The sequence below is a fragment of the Danio aesculapii genome, chromosome 7, assembly GCF_903798145.1.
Source record: "Danio aesculapii chromosome 7, fDanAes4.1, whole genome shotgun sequence".
Lineage (NCBI taxonomy): Eukaryota > Metazoa > Chordata > Actinopteri > Cypriniformes > Danionidae > Danio > Danio aesculapii.
Genome location: NC_079441.1, coordinates 20,773,810 through 20,800,094, shown reverse-complemented (window position 1 = coordinate 20,800,094; position 26,285 = coordinate 20,773,810). Strand labels below are relative to the sequence as shown.

The 26,285-nt window shown below is 39.4% G+C and overlaps 1 protein-coding gene across 1 annotated transcript in view; it reads right to left on the bottom strand.

Annotated features, from left to right (window-relative positions):
- fgf11a (fibroblast growth factor 11a) overlaps positions 1–26,285 on the bottom strand; it is a 152,604-nt gene that overhangs the window by 5,701 nt on the left and 120,618 nt on the right. Inside the window, exon 5 of the mRNA XM_056461242.1 lies at positions 4,186–4,384. Coding sequence (XP_056317217.1) covers positions 4,186–4,384 — 199 coding nt within the window. The remainder of the gene's footprint in view (positions 1–4,185; positions 4,385–26,285) is intronic.

The following is a 26,285-nucleotide window of genomic DNA, read 5'->3' as shown; positions in this document are numbered from 1 at the left end:
CGCCTCCGACTGCTCTATCACCGGCGTGAATTCCTGGGCGAATTCACCGCCAGTGTCGCCGAACAGGCCAGCCTGGGATATGGGTGAGTTAAGAAAGCGAACTTTGTCAACGTCACGCACATCACCAGGTTTAGCCTGAGGTGGCATTCCTGGATCACGGATGTAATCATCGTCCTTCCCAGGGCACACACAGCCGACTTTTTTTTTTTTTTTTTTTTTGTAAGAGCATAGTCGGTTGCGGTGCGGAGCGCATGCTCAGTCCTGGGTCAGAACCATCCTCGCGCAGCCGGGCCAGCGCCTGCGCTTGGTAGCGCTGGTAGGTGGCCATAGCGTGCATGGTGAGGGGGAAGGCGCACGCAGCACACTGCGTGAGCCTACTGTGCCCCTCCAGGAAGAAGGGGATGGGGAGGCTTAGAAGGTCTCGCCTTCATCCTCCACATCACACCCCTCTAATCGGTCCGGCCGCGGAGCTGGGGGATAAACCATCTCCAGAGCCACGGCCGAAGCAGCCTGGGGAAGCACAGCCGCAAAGTCTGCTTCTGGATTCGACGCCGCGCTCAAAGTCCCGGAGGGAGCGAGCGGGTTCGAATCCTCGTCAGACCTTGACAGCCCAACCTCCAAGGATGGTGAGGATGGAAGCGCACGCAGATCGGGCAGAAAAAAGTGCCCTCAGGACAGCGTGAGTTTACTGTGCACTTCCGGGGAGAAGGGGACGGGAGGCTTTGAAGGTCTTGCCTTCTTATATCCTCCACATACACCCATCTAGTCGGTCCGGCCGCGGGGCTGGGGGATAAACCATCACCAGACCCACGGCCGAAGCAGCCCGAGAAAGCACGGCCATCACGTCTGCTTTTTAGATGCTAACGCCGCGCTCTCCACCCCGGAGGGAGGGAGCGAGCGGGCTCGCATCCTCATCAGACAATGACAGCCCATCCTCCGATGCAGCGATGGACATCTGACCCCCGGTGTCATCAGGTGAGAGAGCGACCATCCAAGGACGGAGCGCTTCTCTTCACCTGAAGCTTGGATGGAGCGCGTGGAGGAGCGAGAGGTCCACGGCCCGGGGGCGGCGGATTTACTCTCACTGAAACCCTCAGATCTGCCCGAGTGCCAACCGCAGTGCGGGGGACAACTGGGGTGGGTGGCTCTTTTGCAAGAGCGAGCCGCGATCTTAACTGCGCAACAGACATGACATCAGTGATGGCATGCACTGCCCGCGAGCACCGCATTAACATGCTGGACCCCCAGACATGAAACGCTGTGCTCGTGCCCATCATCCGGGGATAGGAAACCACCGCATCCAGAAACGCACGGTCGGAGTGACGTCTTGAAAAAGACGCGCTGCACGACCGTGTTGCTCTTTTAGGAAAGCTTTTTTCCTATATACAAACCGCTCTTGGAGGACCGGACCCAAAGGACGCCAGGCAAGGGAGAAATACCCAGCTCGACCATCTGCCACTGCGTATACGCGCTCTGGACCGGGAGAAGCTGCTTCTCGATCTCTCTCTGTAGACACAGGTTGGAGATACCCTCAAAGACTCTCTCAGAAGCTTCGTGAAAGGCTCTGAAAGCGAAAGGATGTCGAGCATGGCACTGGCTGCGTCTTTATAGCATGACTGATTGTCATTGACGCCAGCTGTGCACGCTGACGCTGCCAACTCATTGGCATTTCATTGGCCCGTTTTTATACTCTTTCAGATGATTGGATTCTGACGAAATCCCCATAGTGGAAGTTTCCACATAGCATTGGAGTTCCCCATCCGAAGGGGAACCCTTGTTGTAGATTATGCAGTAAACAACCGTAAAATAGCCAGTGTTTAGATGCAATAAAAGGAAACAGTATTTTACTGTAAAACCAGTAGGATTTGTATAAAATTGTGTAGTGCAATGAATAAATTACAGAAATTTACTTTATGTACCCATTACATGTAGTAACTGTGACATTAATTGATAAGTTACTGTTCAGTCATTACTGTTCCTTCTACTCTGATTCTTTATGTTGCTATTTAAAGAGAAGTGCAATTATCTTAAGGCAGAAAACATGGTTTAGGCATTAACACACACACAGACTTCCTGTATTATTCTAAATACAAAGTTTTTAGAAAATGTTGGTCCTGTAAATGTAAATCAAAATGTAAGGGAACCAGGTGTTTGATTTGTTGTGCTCCATTCTATCAATTCAGATGCAGAGTCTGATATGTTTTAAGCCTTAAATAAGAATCTACAATGAGTAAAAATGTAAATGTTTTTGAGTGTTTCTAAAATAAGTCGGTGTATTAAGTTAAATTGTTACTATCTTGAACTGTGTACTTGAAATCTATATTGTTAGCTAGTTATTATTTTCTCATATAACTTCTTACATTACTTTTATTTAAGTATATTTATTAATTGGATATTGCATATTGCCATAATATACAGATGCAAACAGTGTAATGTGTCTTTCTGGCTAGGCAGATGTTATACACATAAAAACATTAAATTCTAGTCTCCTCAGTTAGGTGGCATGTGCACAGAAATCATCACAGGGAATCACAATTTATACTTTTATTCAATAAGCTTGTAATCATTTATTCATTTTCTTTTCAGCTTTTAGTGCCTTTATTATTCAGGGGTCGCCACAGCGGAATAAACTTATCCAGCATTTGTTTTACACAGCGGATGCCCTTCCAGCTGCAACCCATTACTGGGAAACATCCACACACTCATTCACACACACATACAGTACACTATGGACAATTTAGCTTATTCAATTCACCTATAGCGCATGTCTTTAGACTTGTGGGGGAAACCAGAGAACCCGGAGAAAACCCACGCGAACTCGGGGAAAACATGCAAACTCCACACAGAAATGTCAACTGCCCAGCCGGGACTCGAACCAGCGACCTTCTTTCTGTAAGCTGATTGTACTACCCACTTCACCATTGTGACGCCATAAGCATGTTTTAAATTGGTCAAAAGTTACAGAAATAATATCTCATTCAAGTTCATGTTTATTTATGCTCATGCAGCACAATACAAATAAAAGCATGCAAAATACCAGAAAAACAATATAATCCATTATTCTCAGGTCACACCAAGAGTTAAAGAGAAAAAAAATAGTCATACAAGTAATTTCTTTTTAAAATAAATACTGGTATCACACAGTATCGGTTTCATCTAAAATTCTAAGCTAACCTTTTTTTTTGACATGGATAATAATAAGAAAAGTTTCTTGCACACCAAACCAGCATATTACAATTATTTCTGAAGGATCACATGAAACTGAAGACTGAAAATTCAACTTTGCATTACATAAACAATCTACATTTTAAAATATATTAGAAGTTAAAACAGCTATTTTGAATTGTAATACTATTTCACAGACGTGCTGCTTTTACTGTGTTCTTAATCAAATCATTTCAACTTTACTGAGCATAAAAGGCATGCTAAAATCTTACCAAGTGTCACTTTTGTAGTTTTAATTAAATTATATATTTTAATTTTCTGTTTAATTTTCTTTAATATTATGGAAAATTTGATGTATCAAAATATATACAGTTGAAGTCAGAATTATTAGCCCTCCTTTGAATTCTTTTTTCTTTTTAAATATTTCCCAAATGATATTTTAACAGAGCAAGGAAATTTTTACATTATGTCTGATAATATTTTTTCTTCTAGAGAAAGTATTATTTGTTTTATTTCAGTTAGAATAAAAGCAGTTTTAAATTTTTTAAAACCAATTTTAAGGTCAAAATTATTAGCCCCTTTAAGCTATATTCGTTTTCAATAGTCTACAGACCAAACATTGTTATCCAATAACTCGCCTAATTACCCTAACCTGCCTAGTTAACCTAATTAACCTAGTTAAGCCTTTAAATGTCACTTTAAGCTGTATAGAAGTGTCTTGAAAAATATCTAGTCAAATATTATTTACTGTCATCATGACAAAGATAAAATAAATCAGTTATTAGAAATGAGTTATTAAAACGATTATGTTTAGAAATGTGTTGAAAAAAATCTTCTCTCCGTTAAACAGAAAATGGTGGAAAAAATAAACAGGAAGGCTAATAATTCTGACTTCAACTGTACAGTAGTTTCAAGTGTTTATTTATTTATTTTTTACATTTTAGCTTTTATTTTACATAAAACATAATAGCCTATAATCTTAACACACTGAATACAATTCATTATCATGAACATACATACCCTCTATGAGCTTGGGCAGGAAGTGAGCTGCTCCTTTAGTCTTTTTGACCCGGTTTCCCTTCATGACCTGTCCGTCCCGGTTTATACCAATGTACCAGGCCCGTCCCGACTGCGTTTGACGGTACAAGATCGAGGAGTACGTCACGTAATAGTTCTCAAACACACACTCCTTAAACTTACACTCCGGTGTGAAATGTTCCTGTAACAGAGACATAAATACACAGACAGTCAATTAATAAGGATAACAGACTGTAACTTGGTGGTTACTCTATATTTATATATAGCCTTTATACTAAGATCAACTGGGAAAGGAGGAAAATGTGCCTCACATTTCAGAATGACATAGCTGTAAAAGCATAATAAACAAAAGTAAACAAGGAAAGTGAAATCCCCTACACTATATCAGTCCTTTCAGGGTTTTGTGATTGCAGAATTTAAGACAAAATCAAGCAAGTGCTGCAATATTCAGAGGAGTTTGCCATTTTTTTCTAAACTACTGGAGATTTTACTCAGATTTTGAGCAGCCAAATGTATCATACCAAAAGGCAGAGCAAGATGCTAATTATCGCACAAAAATATTTGACTTTTGGACATGCTAGAGAACAGGTAGGAGTTACGCGACTGTGGGGTGCCATTACGAAATAAATTAATCTTTGGTTCGTTACATTCAGTTTTACAGCCTTAAAACATCTATAATAACTGAAAAAATAAAGCTGATTAGTTTGCAGATTTTGCCTATTGAGGGTTATTTTTAGAATGTAACTCCCGTGATTAACGAGGGACCACTGCAAAACAATGCACAGCGTCACTCTACCTTGTTTACTCACAGAATGTTTTTTACCTGAAGCGAATATTCTACTGGAGCTGAATTATATGATCAAGTGACTGAGGTGAATTCCATGCTTTTGTTACACGTTCTGCATTGTTGGTCATTCATTCAATTGGCCAGCAGAACTTTGTCTATATTCATGCATTTTCATTGACTTTGTATGTAATGTACTCACGCGAATAATTAATTTCACTTTTAGCCTTAATCAGCGGTCTCTTGAAATTCTTGATTCTGACTCGTTGGAAAACGTGTGATAAAACCTTCGAGTTAAAGCTTTGATCACAGTTGGAAAAAAACACACTTCCCTCAAACATTAGCAGTAACTAGGCCCACATGAAATCCGCACGCACTGAATTCTGCAGATTTCCGGATATTTTTAGCCCATCATTGATTCTGTTTATTCACTTGTGTAAATGTGTGTAAATTTATATTTATTTACTTTTTAAATTCCTTTCCTTTAATATTATTGACTAATATGAAAATATCCATATGATTTATTTACAATACAGTTTGTAAAGTAATATTTTCTGGCTTTTAGTAGACCTATTATATGAGAGACTTGCTTTGTTTACCAATTAGGAAGTCTAAAGTGGGTTTGCATTGTAAACATTAAATAAACATTAAAAAGGTATTACTTTTTATTTCATATATTAGGCTTTTAGTGATGATACTCCCAAAATCATTCCACATAAATCCGCAGATTTTTAACAAAATTCTGCGCATACATAGCAAAAAAATATCCGCAGATTCTGTCTGGCCCTAGTAATAACTCAGTGACAGTTTCTCAGTGTAATCTTGAGAATACTAACCTGTGCTTCACCAGGAAGTAAATATGCTCAAAGCTATTTGTGAAGAGGTCGCTAACACACTGTAAAAAATAATATGATCAATTAGTCATGACAGCATAAGTTTTTAGTTAATTGTAACTTATTAAACTACATTATTATGTTCTAACTTAATTTTATAAGTTACACAAGCTGTTTTAAGTCAGCCTAATATAATATGAGTTCAAATGACGCATACGGTTAATTTGATTTAGGTTAAAAACTTTAGGGCAACCAGTATTATTATTCATATCTTTCATAAGTAACTTTCCTATCTAACATGAATTCAGCCAATTATTGTGGTGCCAAGTACATTACTAGTTTTAAATTGCCTACACTTTGCAAATGACCACAGTATAGGGGGATCATTAATGGCTTGTGATGTGTTAAACAAATTTAAATAAACTTATACCGATTATTTCTTTCGTATCACAAAGCCGAATGATGTTATTTCAGTCTACTCTCTAAAAAAACTCTAAACAAACCAAAAGTCTTCGGATAAGATTTGGAAGAGAGTAGCAATCCACACAAAAGCTGTTTGAGGACAAAAACCACTGACAAATGTCTTGATATGAAGCATTTCAAACAAAGCCTTTTTTTGTGGTAACCATATTATAAGGGGAATAATTGACTCCAGTGTGTTGAAAAATAAACATTAGAAAAATAAATGCACACCCCATTGGTTTGCACCACCTAGAGCTGGGGTGTCTAAACTCTGTCCTGGAGGGCCGGTGTCCTGAAGAGTTTAGCTCCAACACTAATCCCACCTGAACCAGCTAATGAAGCTCTTACTACTAGAAACTTCCCGGCAGCCGGCAGGTGTGTTGAAGCAAGTTGGAGCTAAACTCAGCAGGACACCGGCCCTCCATGACTGAGATTGAACACCCAAACCTAGAGTTTTAATTATTTTCCTAATAAATCAATAGTCCATTGTCAGTTATTCTTTAAATCTTCCACCAATAACCTGCCCATAGTAAGATGATATTTAAGTTTAAAGCTGTGCAATTTTATTTGAGCAAAGCACAATGCAAAGCCTAAAATTATGATTATTTAAACACATAAATACATAATATTTTATAAATATATATTTTTTTATTCTAATAATTTCCAGATGTTGAAAATATTTTTAGTACACCATTTTATTTAGATTAGTTAGAGCTCTTCAAGTCTCAAATATGATGTTTCTCTCTTTGTTGCTCTCGTTTTCTGACGTAAATTACAGAACCCAATATTTCTTCAGCTAAAAAGCTAATAAAAATGTTATGATGCTGTATATGTGAATTATCACTGCAAATCAACACAAGAAACGCTAAAAATATTACCACATTTTTTGAGAAAAACCCCATTCATTAATTCATTCATTTTCCTTCGCTTAGTCCCTTTATTATCAGAGGTCGCCACAGCGGAATGAACCGACAACTATTCCCACATATGTTTTATGCAGCGGATGCCCTTCCAGCCGCAACCCAGTACTGTGAAACACCCATACACTCCTGTATTCACACATGCACACATACACTACTGCCAAATTAGTTACTATAGGGGAATCCAGAGCACCTGAACGAAACCTATGCGAACACAGGAAGAACATCCAAACTCCACACAGAAATGACATCCTTAGTCTCAAAATAATAATGCTAATAATAAAAATCACACAGAATCCTGGAGCAACTGCTACATAGTTATGAACACATGAACATAAGTGTCGCAGTGTGATCTTTTGCCAGAAGTCCAAACGCAGCCAAACTTTGTGACTCTCTGAAGCCCTGCTGGAGATATCAGCCTGTCAGTAAACAAATACCAACATCTCTCTTTTATTCTCTCTCTCTTTCTCTCTCCTCCAACCCATCTGTCTCTCTCTTCCTCTCTCTCCCTCTCTCTAGCAGCCTGTCATTTCGTAACCTTGTCAGGGAACAAACCAATTTCCAGGATTGATTGGGATCCTTGGTGTGACTGGTGAGCAGAGCAGCTGAATAAGGGGTTTACTTCTCTTCCTCTCTCTCTCTTTTGCACTAATGTGTTTGTTTTGAAACACTTTCCTGTGTTACCAAAAGAAAACGAAGCCTCCTTCATCATAGTTTACCAAGCTAAACTGAATATGTGACGAAACTCTGTCTATTTAGTCTTCTAATCTTCCTCATGTTTTAGATGGTCTTGCTGGTAACTAAAAGTGTGTAATAATAATAAAAACAATGGTGGCTCAGTGGTTAGTGCTGTCGCCTCACAGTAAGAAGGTTGGTGGTTCGAGTCCCAGCTGGGTCAGTTGGCATTTCTGTGTCAGTTTGCATGTTCCCCCCGTGTTTGCATGGGTTTCCTTTGGGTGCTCTGGTTTCCCCCAAAGACGTGTTATAGGTGAATTGAGTAAACTATATTGCCGTATGAGTGTGAATGAGTGTGTATGTGTGTTTTTCAGTACTGGGTTGTGGCTAAAAGTCATGCGCTGCGTAAAACATGCTGGAGAAGTTGGTGGTTCATTCCACTGTGGCGACTTCTGAATAAGGTAGAAGCAAAATGTTTAAATGCCAAGCTATTCAAAATATTGAATAAAAGAATTTAAAATATATAATAGATATTAAATAAAATGTATGTAAATTAAGGTGACGATTGAAACCATATTATTCATTCATTTTCTTTTAGGCTTTGTCCCTTTATTAATCTGGGGTTGCCACAGCGGAATAAACCACCAACTTATCCAGCATTTGTTTTATGCAGCGGATGCCCTTCCAGCTGCAACCCATCACTGGGAAACACATACACACTTAATTCCACACACACACACACTACGGACAATTTAGCCTACCCAATTCACCTGTACCACATGTCTTTGGACTGTGGGGGAAACCGGAGCACCCGGAGGAAACCCAGGCGAACACAGGGAGAACATGCAAACTCCACACAGAAATGCCAACTGACCCAGCCGAGGCTCGAACCAGCAACTTTCTCGCTGTGAGGCGACAGCACTACCTACTGCGCCACTGCGTCACCCCTGAAACCATATTAGTAGATGTATATTCAGAATTCATATTAAACACATTTCAGATTAAATAGCTCAATTAAAATTAGGCCCTCTTTATAAAATGGCCTATTAATTTACCTGGTTTACATGATCATCTCTAGTTAAATTGTGGCAACTGATGCTTTTAAACTTCGTGATGCTTTGGGTTGGATAGTTCCTGTTGTAAATGTTCCCTTAAAGGGGCAGTTCACCCAAAAATTCTGTCATTATTTACTTATCTTTCACTTGAAGCTAAGCAGCTAAGCTAAGCAGGACTGTGTCCGGTCAGTACCTTGATGGGCAACCACATGGGAAAACTAGGTTGCTGCCCAAAGTGGTGTTAGTGAGACCAGCAGGGGATGCTCAACCTGCGGTCTCTGTGGGTCCTAACACCCCAGTATAGTGAAGGGGACTCTATACTGCTCGGTGAGCGCCGTCTTTCGGATGAGATGTTAAACTAAGGTGTTAAATCTCTGTGTGGTTGTTAAAAATCCCAGGATGTCCTTCTAAATGTGTAGGAATGTAACCCCTGTATCCTGGCCAAATTTGCCCACTGTCCATCCTAACCATCCCCACATCATAATTGGCTTCCTCACTCTGTCTCCCCTCCACCAATCAGATGTTGTGTGTTTTGCGGTCTGGCACATTATGGCTGTTGTCACGTCACCCAGGTGGATGCTGCACACTGGTGGTAGATGAGGAGATTCCCCCCAAAGTGTAAAGCGCTTTGAGTGTTCAGAAAAATGCTAAATGTAAAGAATTATTCTTATTCTTATTTATAATAATAATAATAAATAATAATAATAACAAAAAATAGTAACAACAAAATAATAACAATAATAATAATAATAAATAATAATAACAAAAAACAACAGCAACAACAACATAATAATAATAATAATAATAATAATAATAATAATAATAAATAATAACAATAATAAATAATAATAATAATAATAATAATAATAAATAATAACAATAAATAATAATAATAATAATAATAATAATAATAATAATAATAATAATAATAATAATAACAATAAATAATAACAATAATAAATAATAATAATAATAATAATAATAAATAATAACAATAATAAATAATAATAATAATAATAATAATAATAATAATCAACAATAATAATAATAATAATAAAAAATAATAATAATAACAAAAAACAGTAACAACAAAATAATAATAATAATAATAATAATAAATAATAATAACAAAAAACAGCAACAACAACATAATAATAATAATAATAATAATAATAATAATAATAAATAATAACAATAATAAATAAATAATAATAATAATAATAATAATAATAATAATCATCAACAACAACAATAATCAACAATAATAATAATAATAATAAAAAATAATAATAATAACAAAAAACAGTAACAACAAAATAATAATAATAATAATAATAATAATAATAACAAAAAAACAGCAACAACAAAATAATAATAATAATAATAATAATAATAAATAAATAATAACAATAATAATAATAATAAATAATAATAATAATAATAATAATAATAATAATAATAATAATAATAATAATAACAATAACAAAACAACAGCAACAACAAAATCATAATAATAATAATAATAAACAATAAATAATAATAATAATAATAATAATAATAATAATAATAATAATAATTAAAAATCATAATAATAATAACAAAATAACAGCAACAACAACACAATAATAATAAAAATAATAATAATAATACTAAAAATAATAATAATAATAATAAAAAATCATAATAATAATAACAAAATAACAGCAACAACAACAAAATAATTGTTATGAAGCGGACAGGAGACAGAGGTAAGGAAACGTTAGGGTGTTTATTAAATGACAACAAGGAGCACATGAAGGATAGCCAGGAGGATCAGGAATGATGTTGGGGTCTTTTCCTCCGTGGCTGGGTAACAGGAATACACGAGGATGGACAGCACACACCAGATACAGCTGACAGAGGATGACACAGACTTGGAAGGACTGGAAGACAGGACGATTCGGGTGGACCAGGAAGACTAGGAGGAATACAAAGAGAACAGGTAAGTAAAGCGTTTGTTTTAGCTGAGGATGACTACGCTGAGTGGTCGCTCAGTTGTCCGCTTTCGTCGAGACGAGCCCGGACAATGAGCGACTGGAGTGCTGTGCTTTTATCTGGTGCTCGTGAATGTGATGCAGCTGTGTGCTCATTAGAAGTCAGGTGATGGTGATCTTCGTGAGTGGGGATCGTGAGAGCCTGACCAATCCGTGACAGTACCCCCCTCCCCAGGGCCCGCTCCTGAGGGCCGACACCTCCGACGCCGTGGTGGTCTCCCTCTGCCTCTAGGCGCTGGGAACTCAGGGTGGCTCTCATGAAACTCCACCATGAGACTAGGATCGAGAATATCAGCTCTGGGAACCCATGTCCTTTCTTCGGGGCCGTACCCTTCCCAGTCCACCAGGTACTCCAACTGGCCACCACGACGTCGGGAACGCAAGATCTCCTTCACTGCGTAGACGGCTCCTTCTTCTAGGAGCAGTGGAGGAGGGGGTTCCTCTTCGTGGTCAGGCTCTGTGGAGGGAAGAACAGGATCGTGATAGGGTTTCAGGAGTGATACGTGGAATGTAGGGTGAATACGGTAGTGAGAGGGTAATTGTAGTTTGTAGGTGACGGGGTTAACCTGTTCCACGATGGTGAAGGGACCAACAAATCGGGGACTTAACTTGCGAGAGGGCAGTCGCATGCGTATGTCCCGGGTGGATAGCCACACCTTTTGTCCGGGTGTGTATCTGGGTTCTTCAGACCTTCTTCTATCGGCGGTTACCTTGCTTCGACGGACTGCCCTCTGCAGATGTTGATGAGCCTCGTCCCAGACTCTCTCGCTCTCCCGGAACCAGTGATCCACTGCGGGGACATCAGATGGTTCGCCATCCCAGGGAAAGAGCGGTGGTTGGAAGCCCAGGACGCACTGGAATGGCGTGAGTCCGGTGGAGGGTTGCCGCAGTGAATTTTGGGCATATTCTGCCCAGCCCAAATACTGGCTCCAGGAGCTCTGGTGACCACTGCAGAAGGTCCTCAGGAACCGTCCCACCTCCTGAATCTTCCTCTCTGTCTGCCCGTTGGTTTGGGGATGATATCCAGAAGAGAGGCTGACGGCCACACCTAGGAGCTTGAAGAAGGCTTTCCATAGACGTGAGATGAACTGTGGACCTCTGTCCGACACAATATCTTCTGGAATACCAAATGACCTGAAGACTTGATTAAAGATATTGTCGGCTGTTTCAAAGGCTGTGGGAAGACCTTTCAGAGGGATTAGTTTGACAAACTTTGAGAATCTATCTACGATGACTAGAATACAGGTATTACCTTCTGACGAGGGGAGGTCAGTGATAAAGTCCACTCCTAGGTGTGACCAGGGACGGTTCGGAATCGGCAAGGGATGGAGCTTTCCAGCGGGTAGATGACGTGGGCTCTTGGATTGGGCACAGTCCTTACAGCCCTGAACATATTGCCTCACATCCCTTGCCATGTTTGGCCACCAGAATCGTTGGGATACTAGCGAGAGAGTATTGTTGATCCCTGGATGTCCAGTGCCTAGCGAGGTATGTAAGGAGTGGATCAGATCTACCCGGTGTTCAGGTGGTATGAACTGCCGATGAGGAGGGCATCCCGGCGGAGCAGGGGCTTCCGGAGTGGCAACGACTGGAGGAGCGTTCCAGGTGATCGGACAAATGGAGATGTGTTCGGGAAGAATCTTCGTTGGGAGTTCTTCATGATCGTGATGCTCGTGTAAACGAGAGAGAGCGTCTGCTCTTAGATTCTTGGGTCCTGGACGATAGGAAATGGAGAAATCAAAACGTGAGAAGAAAAGTGACCATCTGGCTTGACGTGGACATAGTCTCTTGGCCTCTTTGATATATTGGAGGTTTTTGTGATCTGTGATCACCTGGAACGGATGTTTGGCTCCCTCCAACCAGTGACGCCACTCCTCCAAGGCTAGCTTGATTGCTAGAAGCTCCCTGTCTCCTATGCTGTAATTCTGCTCCGCCGGGCTCAACTTCCGAGAGAAATAGGCACAGGGATGCAGTCGGGGCGGTGTATCATGATGTTGGGATAATACTGCCCCGACGCCGGTGGTGGATGCGTCCACTTCCACCACGAAAGGAAGATTTGGGTCAGGATGAGTCAGGAGTGGGGCCCTTGTGAACTCCTTCTTAAGAAGGCGGAAGGCTGCGGCTGCTTCTTTGGTCCACTCCAGTCCTTTGGGTTTACCCTTGAGGAGATTAGTGAGAGGTGATGTAATCCTGCTGTAGTCCTTGATAAACCGTCTATAAAAGTTAGCAAACCCAAGAAACCTCTGGAGCTCCTTAATGGAAGTGGGTTCTGACCAGGATAGAACAGCCTCAATTTTCTTCCCATCCATACGTATACCGGTTTGGTCAATGATGTATCCCAAGAAATGAATCGACTTCTGGTGGAATGAGCATTTCTCCGCTTTGAGGTAGAGGTGATGTTCTCTCAATGTGTGTAGGACCTCCGCAACGTGTTGGCGATGTTCGGCCTCACTCCGGGAGTAAATGAGGATGTCATCTATGTACACTATTACAAAGTGGTGAAGAAACTCCCGGAGGACTTCATGAATGAAGTTTTGGAATACGGAGGGGGCGTTGACCAGACCGTAAGGCATGACCTCATATTCATAGTGGCCAGTAGGGGTCACGAATGCTGTCTTCCATTGGTCCCCCTCACGTATTCTTATCAGATTATACGCGCTGCGGAGGTCCAATTTAGTGAAGACTTTAGCTTCTCGGAGCTGTTCCAAAGCGGCGGGTACCAGAGGAAGGGGATATCGGTATTTTACTGTACCGTTATTTAGGACCCTGTAGTCGATGCATGGACGCAGCCCTCCGTCCTTCTTGGCCACAAAGAAGAAGCTTGAGGCGGCTGGTGATTTTGAGTGACGTATGTACCCCTGACTCAGAGCCTCCCTTATGTAATCTTCCATTGCCTGATTCTCTGGAAGCGAGAGCGGGTAGATCCTACCTCTTGGCAACTGGGCATCTGGAACTAGGTCGATCGCGCAGTCCCATGGCCGATGCGGCGGTAGCTGGGAAGCTCTCTTGGGGCAGAAGACATCATGAAAGGAGCTGTACTCCTTAGGAATGTGGATAGACTGCTTCTCAGGAGGACTCTCGACCGATGTTGTAAACAAAGAAATGGGGTTCCGACCTTGAAGAGGGAGATTTGGAAAACAGGTAGGTGTACATCCAGATCCCCATTTCTTTATCTCTCCTGTGCCCCAAGAGATGATGGGATCGTGCTTCACCAGCCACGGGCGCCCTAGAATGATGTCCATATTTGCACCCTCCAGAACCAGAAATTGAATCCTCTCTTGATGTAACAACCCCACTTGAAGAAGGATGTCTTCGCATTGTCGATGGATACGGGTCGAAGATCGAGTGCACTGGGTTATCGGTTGTATCTGGTATATATGCGAGGACGCCTCAGTACGTAGGTGGAGTTGACGACAGAGGGATTGGGAGATGAAGTTCCCTGCTGACCCGGAGTCGATGAGGGCTGTGACAAGGAGAGAAATAGAGGCAGTAGTTATTTGTACGGTGGTAGTAAGTGGTTTACATTGTTCAATATTCGTACTGAATACACTCACTGAAGTCCGAATGGGACGAAGGGGACACTCCATACGGGTGTGTCCACTGACACCGCAGTATAGACACAGACCCCGGGTCAGCCTCCTCTGTCGTTCCGCTGATGTCAGTCTTCCAGACTCTATTATCATGGGTTCTGGTTCTGGAGAGGCTGTTGACTCAGGCGATTGGAGGAGTGCAGACGAGGGGGTGATGGTGTCCTGTTGATAGGAACGGAGACGATCGGAACATCGGAGAGAATGTTGGATGAATCTCTCCAGACCCATAGTATCATCTAATGTGGCCAGCTGGATTCGGAGAGTGGGTTCCAAGCCGAGCCGGTACGTGGTCAACAACGATCTCTCATTCCATCCACTTGCAGCTGCTAGAGTGCGAAACCGGAGAGCATATTCCTGTGTAGATAGAGTACCTTGCTTTAGATGATACAGCTGCTCTCCAGCGGCTACTTCCCCATCAGAACGTCCAAACACCTCTTTGAAATACTCCGTGAAGGTAGTGATGGAATTCATGACCGGCCCGGCTTGGTTCCAGATCGTCTCAGCCCATTTAAGTGCAGGCCCAGAGAGTAGTGATACGATGTAGGCGATCTTTGACTTATCTGTGGGATATAGAGAAGGTTGCATTTCGAATATGAGGGAACATTGTAACAGAAAACCATTGCACTCCCCCGCTCCGCCTGAGTAGGGCGCTGGTCGGGCCATGGGACTGGAAGGAAGGGCCGAAGAAGAAACTGTGGAGGCGGAAGTGCTCGGTGCTGGTGGTGCGTTGGAAAGTGGAGCTGGTGGCTGTAGAATCCGCTTCAACTGGTCCACCAGCTCTTGAAAGTGATCGGGGGTGCTCATGTTGTCGTCGTTATTGGTCCGGGCTTCTGTTATGAAGCGGACAGGAGACAGAGGTAAGGAAACGTTAGGGTGTTTATTAAATGACAACAAGGAGCACATGAAGGATAGCCAGGAGGATCAGGAATGATGTTGGGGTCTTTTCCTCCGTGGCTGGGTAACAGGAATACACGAGGATGGACAGCACACACCAGATACAGCTGACAGAGGATGACACAGACTTGGAAGGACTGGAAGACAGGACGATTCGGGTGGACCAGGAAGACTAGGAGGAATACAAAGAGAACAGGTAAGTAAAGCGTTTGTTTTAGCTGAGGATGACTACGCTGAGTGGTCGCTCAGTTGTCCGCTTTCGTCGAGACGAGCCCGGACAATGAGCGACTGGAGTGCTGTGCTTTTATCTGGTGCTCGTGAATGTGATGCAGCTGTGTGCTCATTAGAAGTCAGGTGATGGTGATCTTCGTGAGTGGGGATCGTGAGAGCCTGACCAATCCGTGACAATAATAATAATAATAATAATAATAATAATAATAATAATAATAATAAATCATATTAATAATAACAAAATAACAGCAACAACAAAATAATAATAATAATAATAATAATAATAATAATAATAATAATAATAATAATAATAATAATAATAATTATTATTATTTATTTATTTTGACCAAATGCATTTGTTCAAGTATTTTAGCAGACTTGTTCATTTTCAGCCCCTGTCCAATGGAGGCTTGACATAAAATGAAAATAAAATACATACATATACACAGTATTATAACTCTTTACCTAAAAATTGCTGAAAGGCAAAAGCAAATGTGGCATGATCAAACAAACTAGTAAACTATTAATGTGAACACTGTTTTGTTCTTAACCACTTTTTAAGTACACTACTAAAACATTTATATTACTTTCTAATTTAAGGCTAACAGGTAAGCCATTTCACAATTTGGTTCTCTTAACAGAGAAAACAGATTGACCAAAAGTGGTGTCACACTTTGCAACAAGAGAGCCACCATTAGCAGTTGCTCGTGTGACTAAGAGGTTTGATGCCTACTAATTAGATCAGAAAACAGCCTTAAAACATGATTATTTAAACATTAAAAAATGATTTAAGGATAAGATAATTAAATTTAATAAATCTATCAAAACTAAAAATGTTATAAAAATGTTATAACACTAAAAATGTTAAAATTTGCATAAAACTGCACAATGATTCCATCGCATAGGCGAGTCCATAATTGCTATGATGATTATTATGATGATGATGATTATTATTATTATTATTATTATTATTGTTGTTGTTGTTTAGATTTGCAATATATGCTGCATTATAAAACATATCTGAATGTATGGAAAACATGTAAAACGTTTTATTAAAGCTTAAAATGGACATGATCAGATTAAAAAGCTCAACTAACATTAAGCCTTCTATATAATAGAGATTCATCATTTGCATGGATTAATTGCATATCTGTTATATAAAATAATACATTTGCAGAGTAGTTTATTTTACTTGTGTAAGTATTTTAAAAAATGAATATATTTATTACATTATGAATAATAAAATGAAACTGCATTTGTGGGTAAATTAAAAGTTTATTGGTTCTACTACTTTTTCATTCTTTCATACAGGCTTGAAGTGGAAAATGAACACCTCTCAGAGTGAAGTGCTCGGAGTAAAAGTCTATGCCAACTTTAATTAATTAATTGCCAAATATAATTGAATTGGAGCTTCCAGCTGACAGGAGATGATGGAGCGAGAGTGTGTGCCTGCGCAATAAAATTAGATGCAAATCATTTCTAAAACACCTGAGGAGCAAGTCATGTAATGGCTGCTGACTTCCTCTCAGTTTGACTATAATTAGGAGCCTCATCAGGGTGGCAAGTCTGGTAATGTTTTCCCGAGTTGCCCATTTTGAGGCAAATTAAGGTCATATACGGTACGGCTTAATCATTTGGCTCAAAACTATAAAAAAGCTGTTTCTTATTCAACACGAAGGGATCTCTGTTCTTCAGGTGAGGAATTAGCTTGACCTCCAGCAGCCTCTTCCACCTGTTTTTTAATTTTGCAGTTCCTTTTACCACCAGCAGGTGTCAGGACAGCACACGAGGCTTAATCTATTCGGCTAGTGTTACTGTAACATGCTGTCTTCACTCACTGCTTAGTCACTTTTAAGTTTTTTTTCTCTCTCATCTTTTTCCCTTCCTCTCCTTCCCTTTTAATCTAGGATTGTGCGGAAATCTGATTATTACGGAGAAGTTCTGAACATGTTGTGTCGCATGAAGTTAATAAAGATGCTGGATGTTTTTTTACGAGTCTGCTGAATCCTCTGAATCCACAGAAATCCCTTACCAATCAGCAGCGAGGACTGGCATTTTGACAGGAGCACTGCTGCCTCATCAGCCTCTTAGACAGGCACAACATTTAAAGAGAGAGTTCATCCTGAAATAAACATTTGCTCATTATTTACCCGGCCATATTGCCCTAAACCTGCAAACTTTTGCTGGTCTGTAGAACACAGGAGAAAATAATATGATGATTTGTGCTTTTTCAGACTTTGAGTATAGTGGCAAATGAACAACTCTTTTGTTGGAGAGTGAAGTTAAATAGAAAGGCTTTACATGAAGAAATATCAAAATAAATACTGACAGAATCTTCATTATGGGGTGAACTTTCTTTTTAAGAATTGGCAATCCACCTATTTTCATGTGCATTTTGGACTATCACATAAAATATGCTTATAAGTATTTTTCCATTCAAAGATGTGAAGTAGACTTACGCGCAAAACTGGAATATTGCATAAAACATTTGAAAATAAATCACCATTTCCATCCAACGAGTCAAAGAGAAGAAAATGATCACTTCCTGATAAACTGGTGCCATATTCATATATCACTGCTACCAGTGTGATATTGCATTTATACAACAGTTTGACAGCATAATCGTGTATATTAAAAAGAAAATCAAACACAGAGAATCTCAAAACCCTTTTGTAAGAGGAACTACTTTCTTCCGCCATTCATTCACATCTGCAGCTGATGTCAGAACAGCAGAACCATTGCTCATTCACTAACGTTACTTTAGAGTATTTCAATTATTCTCTAGAGTAATGTCTAAAGTTGCTCACATTTTAAGATTATAAGGCTGAACACCATGAAAATGCCAGACATTGTTCACATGAACATCGTCAACCGTCTTTGCTCAAAGACAAAAATTATAAATATTTAAAATAGGCACTATCCTTATAAATAAACCGCATAGTTGCAATCTAAACAACTACATTCACGACTAAAAAAGCCTCAAAGGTACATTATATTGTCCAACAGTTGCAATATTTGTCAAACTGTAGCAATACACAAGGATAAAGGGTTATATATATATATATATATATATATATATGTATATATATATATAAAATGAAAATTTCTAACTGTTGAATTGTTCACCCACTAACAGGGAATTTTTGAACTTGGGAAGACTTGGGAAGCATGGGTTCTCTTATTTAAGCTACTCTTATTTAATAAATAACTTGGGATTCAAAAGATGAAACGTGATGAATGGACAGTGGCTTTTGGAGGTGTGAGACACTTTGGGAGGACAGCAGTTAAAGACAGTTCTGGACTTTGGCTATGGGAGTTTAGAATGACCAAAACAAAATTTCAGATATCGGTTCACTGGGTTGTCCATTAATGCTGTCTCATTGCATTCATTTTTGTTATCATATTATCTTTTAAACAAAATCACATGACTTTTATTTTTGATAAATGTGTTTCTATTGTAGTTTATGCAATTTTTTCTTATCAATATAAAGTTTATCCTACTCAGTTATTTTCAAAATATATGTGCATTCTAGCATTTGCATGAAGCATTTTATGCCATAGTCATAAATGAGCATAAAAATAGGTGGATGGAAACCAAGATGCACGTACATTTTTAAAATATGCATTAAAAATATATGCGCATTACTAAGCAGAATGAACTTTTTATCTGATACGAAAAAATTGCATAAACAAATTTACCCCAAAAATGGAGACAAAAATGACAAATAAAAAATGGCAGAAAGTGACAGATATATTTAGGTGGACGAAACAGGTCTGATCATTTTTAAATGGGATTTATGAGAAAGAAGTGACAACCAATTTATCTGTCTTCAAAGTGGTTTGGTATTATTTATTACCTCCCGGAACTTCTGAGATACAATGTGTCTTTACTGCAGAATATTTCATTTTTCTTTTTGATATTTGGTGCAAGTTTATCAGGAAGTGACGATTTTTATTCTCTTTGACTCATTAGATGGAGAGGGTGCTTTATTCACAAATGTTTTATACAATATTCCAGTTTTAAACATAAGTTTAATTTTCATCTTTGTAAGGAAATATTTGGCCCGTTTCCACTAAGTGGTACGATACAGTTCAGTGCATTTTTATAGCCGTTTCCACTGTGAAAGGGTGCCTAAAAAGGAACCACACCATATCACTTTTTGGGTACCCTTTGCAAAGGGTACCTAGCATGACAAAAGGGTGCTAAAAAGTGGAGCTAGACATGCAGGTGAACGCTATTGGTTTACATACGTAGATACGTCACTTGCTTGTGGACAGGCCAGGAGAATAAAAACAAAGGAAGCGCCATTTTTAAAAACACAGCCGAGACATTACACCATAATAATATTTACATATAATAACAAGCCATGGTTGACCCAAGCTCAAACAAACCTTGTCGTCGTCTTGATGAACAGCCACAAAGTCAAGAACAAAAAAATCTGCCACGTCCTCTTGTTGTACAAGCCAGTCTAAAGGTGCGATAGGTTTCACTTACTCCAGAGAGCTCACCGTGCATCTATATTATAGTTGAAATAATGAACTTCTTGAGCTCATGTTAATAAGGTGCGCTTGATTACTGAAGTGCTTCTGACATCTGAGCCTTTTAGGAATGGACAAATGTGAGAGTGAAGCTCGAAATAACAAAGGAGAAGCCGGAAAAAACAAAGGAGCTAAATTATCTTTTAAACAGAGTTGGATGTAACATGTTCCACAGTAACACGTTACTATATTCTAATTACATTTTTGATGAATTCAGTATTATAATGAATTACATTTTAAATTTGTATAATTTGATTAGTTACTAAAGTCAATGTAATTGTGTTACTTGCGTTACAAATGCAGTTTTTGGAGGAAAAAAATGCTTCTTTTGAAGCTCGAAAAAACAAAGGAGCAATTTTTTTCATCAACCTAAAACATGAACAAACTGCCATGTTTAACTATTACATCACCTTCTGACAGAATGACGGAATTACTTTTTAACAAGAGGCTACATGTGCTGGAGAGGATTATATATACAGATGAGAGGTTTGCCCTGAATGTAGGCTATACGTTGTGTGTTGTTTTTGAAACCAAATAAGGACTAAACGTATGCTGTGTGTAGTTTATCTGAAAATGGTAAAATATCGGAGACTGTAAGGGGCGGTATGTGTTCATATATGTTGCATTTATTTATATATTTTATATAATCGCAGACGTTACAGTAGGCTATTTCACACTCATTGATCTGCAGTTATAATCAAATCATGTTCATAGAAAGGTTAGTGATGAACATTTATACAGTATTTAAGTGTATCAAGCCTCTGTTTTGTACGAAGTGCTTCTCATATGATATGTGAACGACCCATACAGCTTTAATGCAGACATTTCCTAAAGTGAGAATGACGTCGACTGAAACTTTCTGTCATACACCACGTCCACCCATTGATACCCTTTTGGCAGTGGACTTGCAAGCCTGATTAAGGTGACCCATACCGACTCTCAGTGGAAACGGGCCAATAGCCAATGAAAGAAAGATAAAGGGATGTAAACAGGGTAATATAAATGTTTATCACTTAATGTTTCATTGAATAAATTTTATTCAACTGATTATTTAGCTTACAATCATTACGGGCTAGATCATTTTACTCATAATTACATTAAACAATCTAAACAATCTGTTGTGGATTCCAATAAGTGGCAATAGCTCATGGCTGATTTATTTATTTGCCAAAATCCAATTTTATTCATGTTGTGTATGTCGTGAATCTTAATTTTGGAAAATGAGTGCAAACCAAGACTAGGGAGAGTACAAAACAACAAAGTAAAATGAGCTCTTAATTTACTCGCCCTCAGGCCGTTACTCTTTCCTCAGTAGAACAAAAAAGAGGATTTGTATTTGAGTCTGTGTTCCTTGATGATTTATAAAGTACAATCAATGGGCACTTTTAGAATAATCAAACTTGTACAGGCAAAACTAAATTAATACGTGTGGATCCTGACGATATATTGAGGTTTCATCAAGCAAAACGTTCTAAAAAGTGCTGGGTTTTGCATTTCATGAATCCCCAAGGGCTGTATGGTTTCATCTGGAAATCTTTTTTAATGTTCTGCTGAAGAAAAAAAAAGTCACCTATATGGTATGTCTTGCGATGGCCTGAGGATGATTAAATCTACAGCAAAATTTCATTTTTGGATGAACTATTCCCTTAAGAGAAGAAGGAGAGGGAGAGAGAGAAGAAACAACAGAGTGAGAAAAACAGGTAAAGGAAAGCTGAGAGACTGTGGCAATCATGTCAGAAGCATAAAATCCTCTTCATAGCCACATGCACACACACACACACACACTGTGAAAAGTGCTTGCTTTTACATTAACTTTTCACTGCTGCGGCTGTAAAATCTGTAACTACGGGTGAATTGATTTCATGTAAGACCCCATCAAAACGTCGATGAGAATTTCCTCTAAAAAAAAAGCCGGTCTAAGACTTTGATTTAGCCAGATAGATGTGTGTACAGGTATGAGAGGATCCAAAAACTGCTTACTAAGATCACTTTCAACACGCCAGCGAGCACTGACGAGCTTGCAGAACGACTGGGGCACGAGGAAGACGTCAAATGAACTTCAAGGTGGAAATAAATGGAGGGTAAGTAAATGGAAGGTGTGTCTCGCTGCAGAATGATTAGTCAAATTAATTGCAATTCGTTTCAAAGAGCAGAAACACGATGTTATACTGTAACGAGATCTAATGAGATTGTAATTGCAGAGGCCAGCAATAACACCTTGTATTTGACAGCACTAAAAATAAAGCAGGCCATGTTTTCTTGCGTTAACCAGACATGAAACACTTCCCTTAAGCACAGGTCTGAGAACAGCCCTGTGCTCTGCAGCTCTCATGGAGGCCATTACAAGACAGACAACAGACTGACCCCAGGTCAGCAAGAGAGGTGGGTTTCCTTGGCAGAACACCTGCTCGTCCCTGCACTGCTGACCTCAGAACAGCTGTAGCGGCGCGCTCGTCCTCTGCCTCTCTCCTTGGCCAGACCCAGCTGAGCGTTTGGGGAATTTCCAAGACAAAATAACACAACAAGCCCCCTCAAGACAGACTCCTTTGTTCTTTTCTCCTTCAGCATATTATTAGGGGTCGCTTGCTCACTCACACATTGACTAGCTTACTCATCCTTTTCCTTTCTCTATCATTCACTCACTCAAACATTCACTCATTCAGATATTTATCTTCCGCAATTAACAGGCATTAACTCATCTACTCAGCCACTTTCTCATTCTTTCCTTACCCAATTTTCTCATTCTTCCCCTCACTCGTTCACTCACTCATTTTCTCATTCTTTCACTTAGTTACTCACTCATTAATTTATGTACTCAGCTACTCACTCATTCATTGTCACTCACTCATGCATTCATTTACTCACTCACTCACTCACTCACTCACTCACTCACTCACTCACTCACTCACTCACTCACTCACTCACTCACTCACTCACTCACTCACTCACTCATGCAATCATTTACTTTCTAATTGTTTACATTTAGTCACTCACTAATGCATTTATTTTCTTTCTCAAGCATTGATTTACTCACTCATTTACTTACTTTCACATGCTTTCACTTAGTCACTCACTCATGCATTCATTAACTTTCCCACTCATGCATTTATTTACTCACTCACTCAATCACTCACACACTCACTCAATTTCTCATACTTTCACTTAGTCACTGACTCATTTATTCGTGTACTCATCTACTCACTCATTCTCACTTACTCATTCTTTCACTTTGTCACTCATTTATGCATTCACTCCCTTAGCCACTCACTCACTCACCCACTCATTTTCTCACTCTTTCACTTCATTCACCTATTCATTCATATACTCAGCTACTCACTCATTCTCACTCACTCATTCTTTCACTTTGTCACTCACTCATGCATTCATTAACTTATTCTCTCATTTTTTTACATTTACTCACTCATTCACTCACTCTCGCACTCACTTTCTCATTCTTTCACTTAGTCACTTATTTGTGTTTTCACTCACTCAGCCACTCATTTACTCACTTTGTCATTTTTTCAATTAGTCACTCACTCATGCTATCATTTACTTACTCACTCAGTTTCTCATGCTTTCACTTAGTCACTCACTCATTCATGTACTCAGCAACTCATTCTCACTCACTCACTTATTCTTACATTTTGTCACTCACTCATGCATTCACTAACTTACTCATGCATTCATTTACTTACTCTCATTTTTAACATTTAGTCACTCACTCATGCATTCATTTACTCACTCATTCACTCACTTTCTCATTCTTTCACTTAGTCACTCATTTATGCATTCAATTACTTAGCCACTCACTCATTTATTCACTTACTCACTCACTCATTCATTTTCTCATGCTTTCACTTAGTTACTCACTCATTCATTCATGTACTCAGCTACTCACTTATTCTCATTCATTCTTACACTTTGCATGAATGAGTAAATTGATGCATGAGTGAGTGACACTCACTGACTCACTTTCTCTTTTCACTCACTCACTCTTTTGCCACTCACTTTCTCATTTCTCATTTATTTACTCACTTTGTCATTCTTTCAATTAGTCACTCACTCATGCCTTCACTCACTCACTTTGCCAATCTTTCACTTAGTAGCTCACTCATACATTCACTTCCTCATTCATTAATTTACAAATTCATTCATTCATTCATTCATTCATTCATTCTCACTCACTCACTCACTCACTCACTCACTCACTCACTCACTCACTCACTCACTCACTCACTCATTTATTCTCATTCATTCGGACTCACTCACTCATTCACAAAAAATTTATAAATTACCAATGCAAAATTCCATTATAAATAAAAACATTTTTTGATTTAATGGTAACCAAGTTATCTGACTTAAAAAAGAGGGAAAGGATTGCTGACTAAAATGAGGACCAATCAAGCTGATTTTAAACATGGAGGTCAAGGACACAAGTGTGTGTGTGTGTGTGTCTGTGTGTATGAGGAGTCGAAGAGAGTGCAGGTGTGTACAAGAAGGAACAAGAAGGAAGAGTATGTTCATGTTTGTGCAAGGCTAGGTGGTCTAAGGTCAGCTAAAATCATTCGGGATCAGCAGTTAGACTAATTATTTCATCAGCGTGGGTGTGTGGGGACCTCAGGCTCGGATCAAGGTGTGTGAGTGTCAGCGCCAGGGTGCTGAGGGCCAGGAGCAGAATCACCCTCTATTTGAAATGAGTAATAATCCTGCCAGAACTACAGGGCACAGCAAAACACACACTGTACACACACACACACACACACACACACACACACGCGCGCACACACACACACACACACACACACACATAAATACTGACATACACTCCCTTGAGTCTGTGGCTAGTCCACTTCAAGTACTTGGTTTATTATCTGTGTCCAGTCATGCTTTCAGAAACCATTTCCAATAGTGCGCATGTGATGCAGCAGACAACGCATCAAAGACACACACAATTATGCAGCAGACAACACTATTAACACTATACATCAGCATGTATTGTACACAATAATACACCTTCACACTGGGGAACCTGAAACCATTATTGAAGATAATGTAAAAATCTTCAATACACTAAAGAAGACCTCAAGCATAACTATTTTTCTGTTAAAGTCACAATGTTGCCCTATTCCAATTCAATACAGGTGTTAGAAAAGCGTCTCCTTAAAATTGTTTGTGTGTGTGAGTGTGTGAGTGTGTGTGTGTGTGTGTGTGTGTATGATAGATTCATTAACTGCTCTGACTCCTTCACACTTTAAATAAGCTTTTCTTGAGTTTTCCATCACATGTACAAACATATATGAGAACATTTAGCAGCATTGCTTTATTACAATGCACTCCAGTGTTCTCCAGCCTCCGACGCCTAGACTGCAGCTCTACACAAGAAGTTTGGCCAGAGGAGAACTGGTCGTGCCTAACTGAGCCTGGTTTCTCTCTAGGTTTTTTTCCCCTTTACTTTCGTCAATTGGTGAAGTTTTGTTCTTCGCCGCTGTCGCCACTGGCCTGCTTGTTTTGGGACTTGTGGAGCTGCGCATCAATGGATTTGCTCTTCAGTGTTTGGACTTTCAGCAGTGAAAATGAAACCACTGAACTGAACTAAAATGAGGAAAGGAAATTGAAAACTGAGAAGAACCTAAGCTTCATATGTGTCAAATCAAATGGGTTTTCAAATGAGCCCATATTTTGCATTATAAAAGGTCATATTTTGGTTTTAAGGTGTCCAACAACAGTCTGATATGCATGCAAGGTCAAAAAACACATTCATTGTCTTAAAATATGCATTTCAAGAGTTCACACTTACGTAATGCTTTACTATTTTAGCAGGTTTGGCACGCTGTCCCGGAAGAGAACCCTGAGCTTGGAGATAGATGAGCCCAAGGCTCCCGCCTGGTCAATAAGCATTAGGAGGGATACAAGATCAGGTAGTTCTCGATAACTTCCCAAGAATAGGTCGATAATTTTACGTAGTAGGTGCTTGTGAATTTAACATTTGTTACATGTTTTTGTGTGGGAGGAAACCGGAATACCCGGGAAAACCCACGCGAGCACGGGGAGAACTTGCAAACTCCG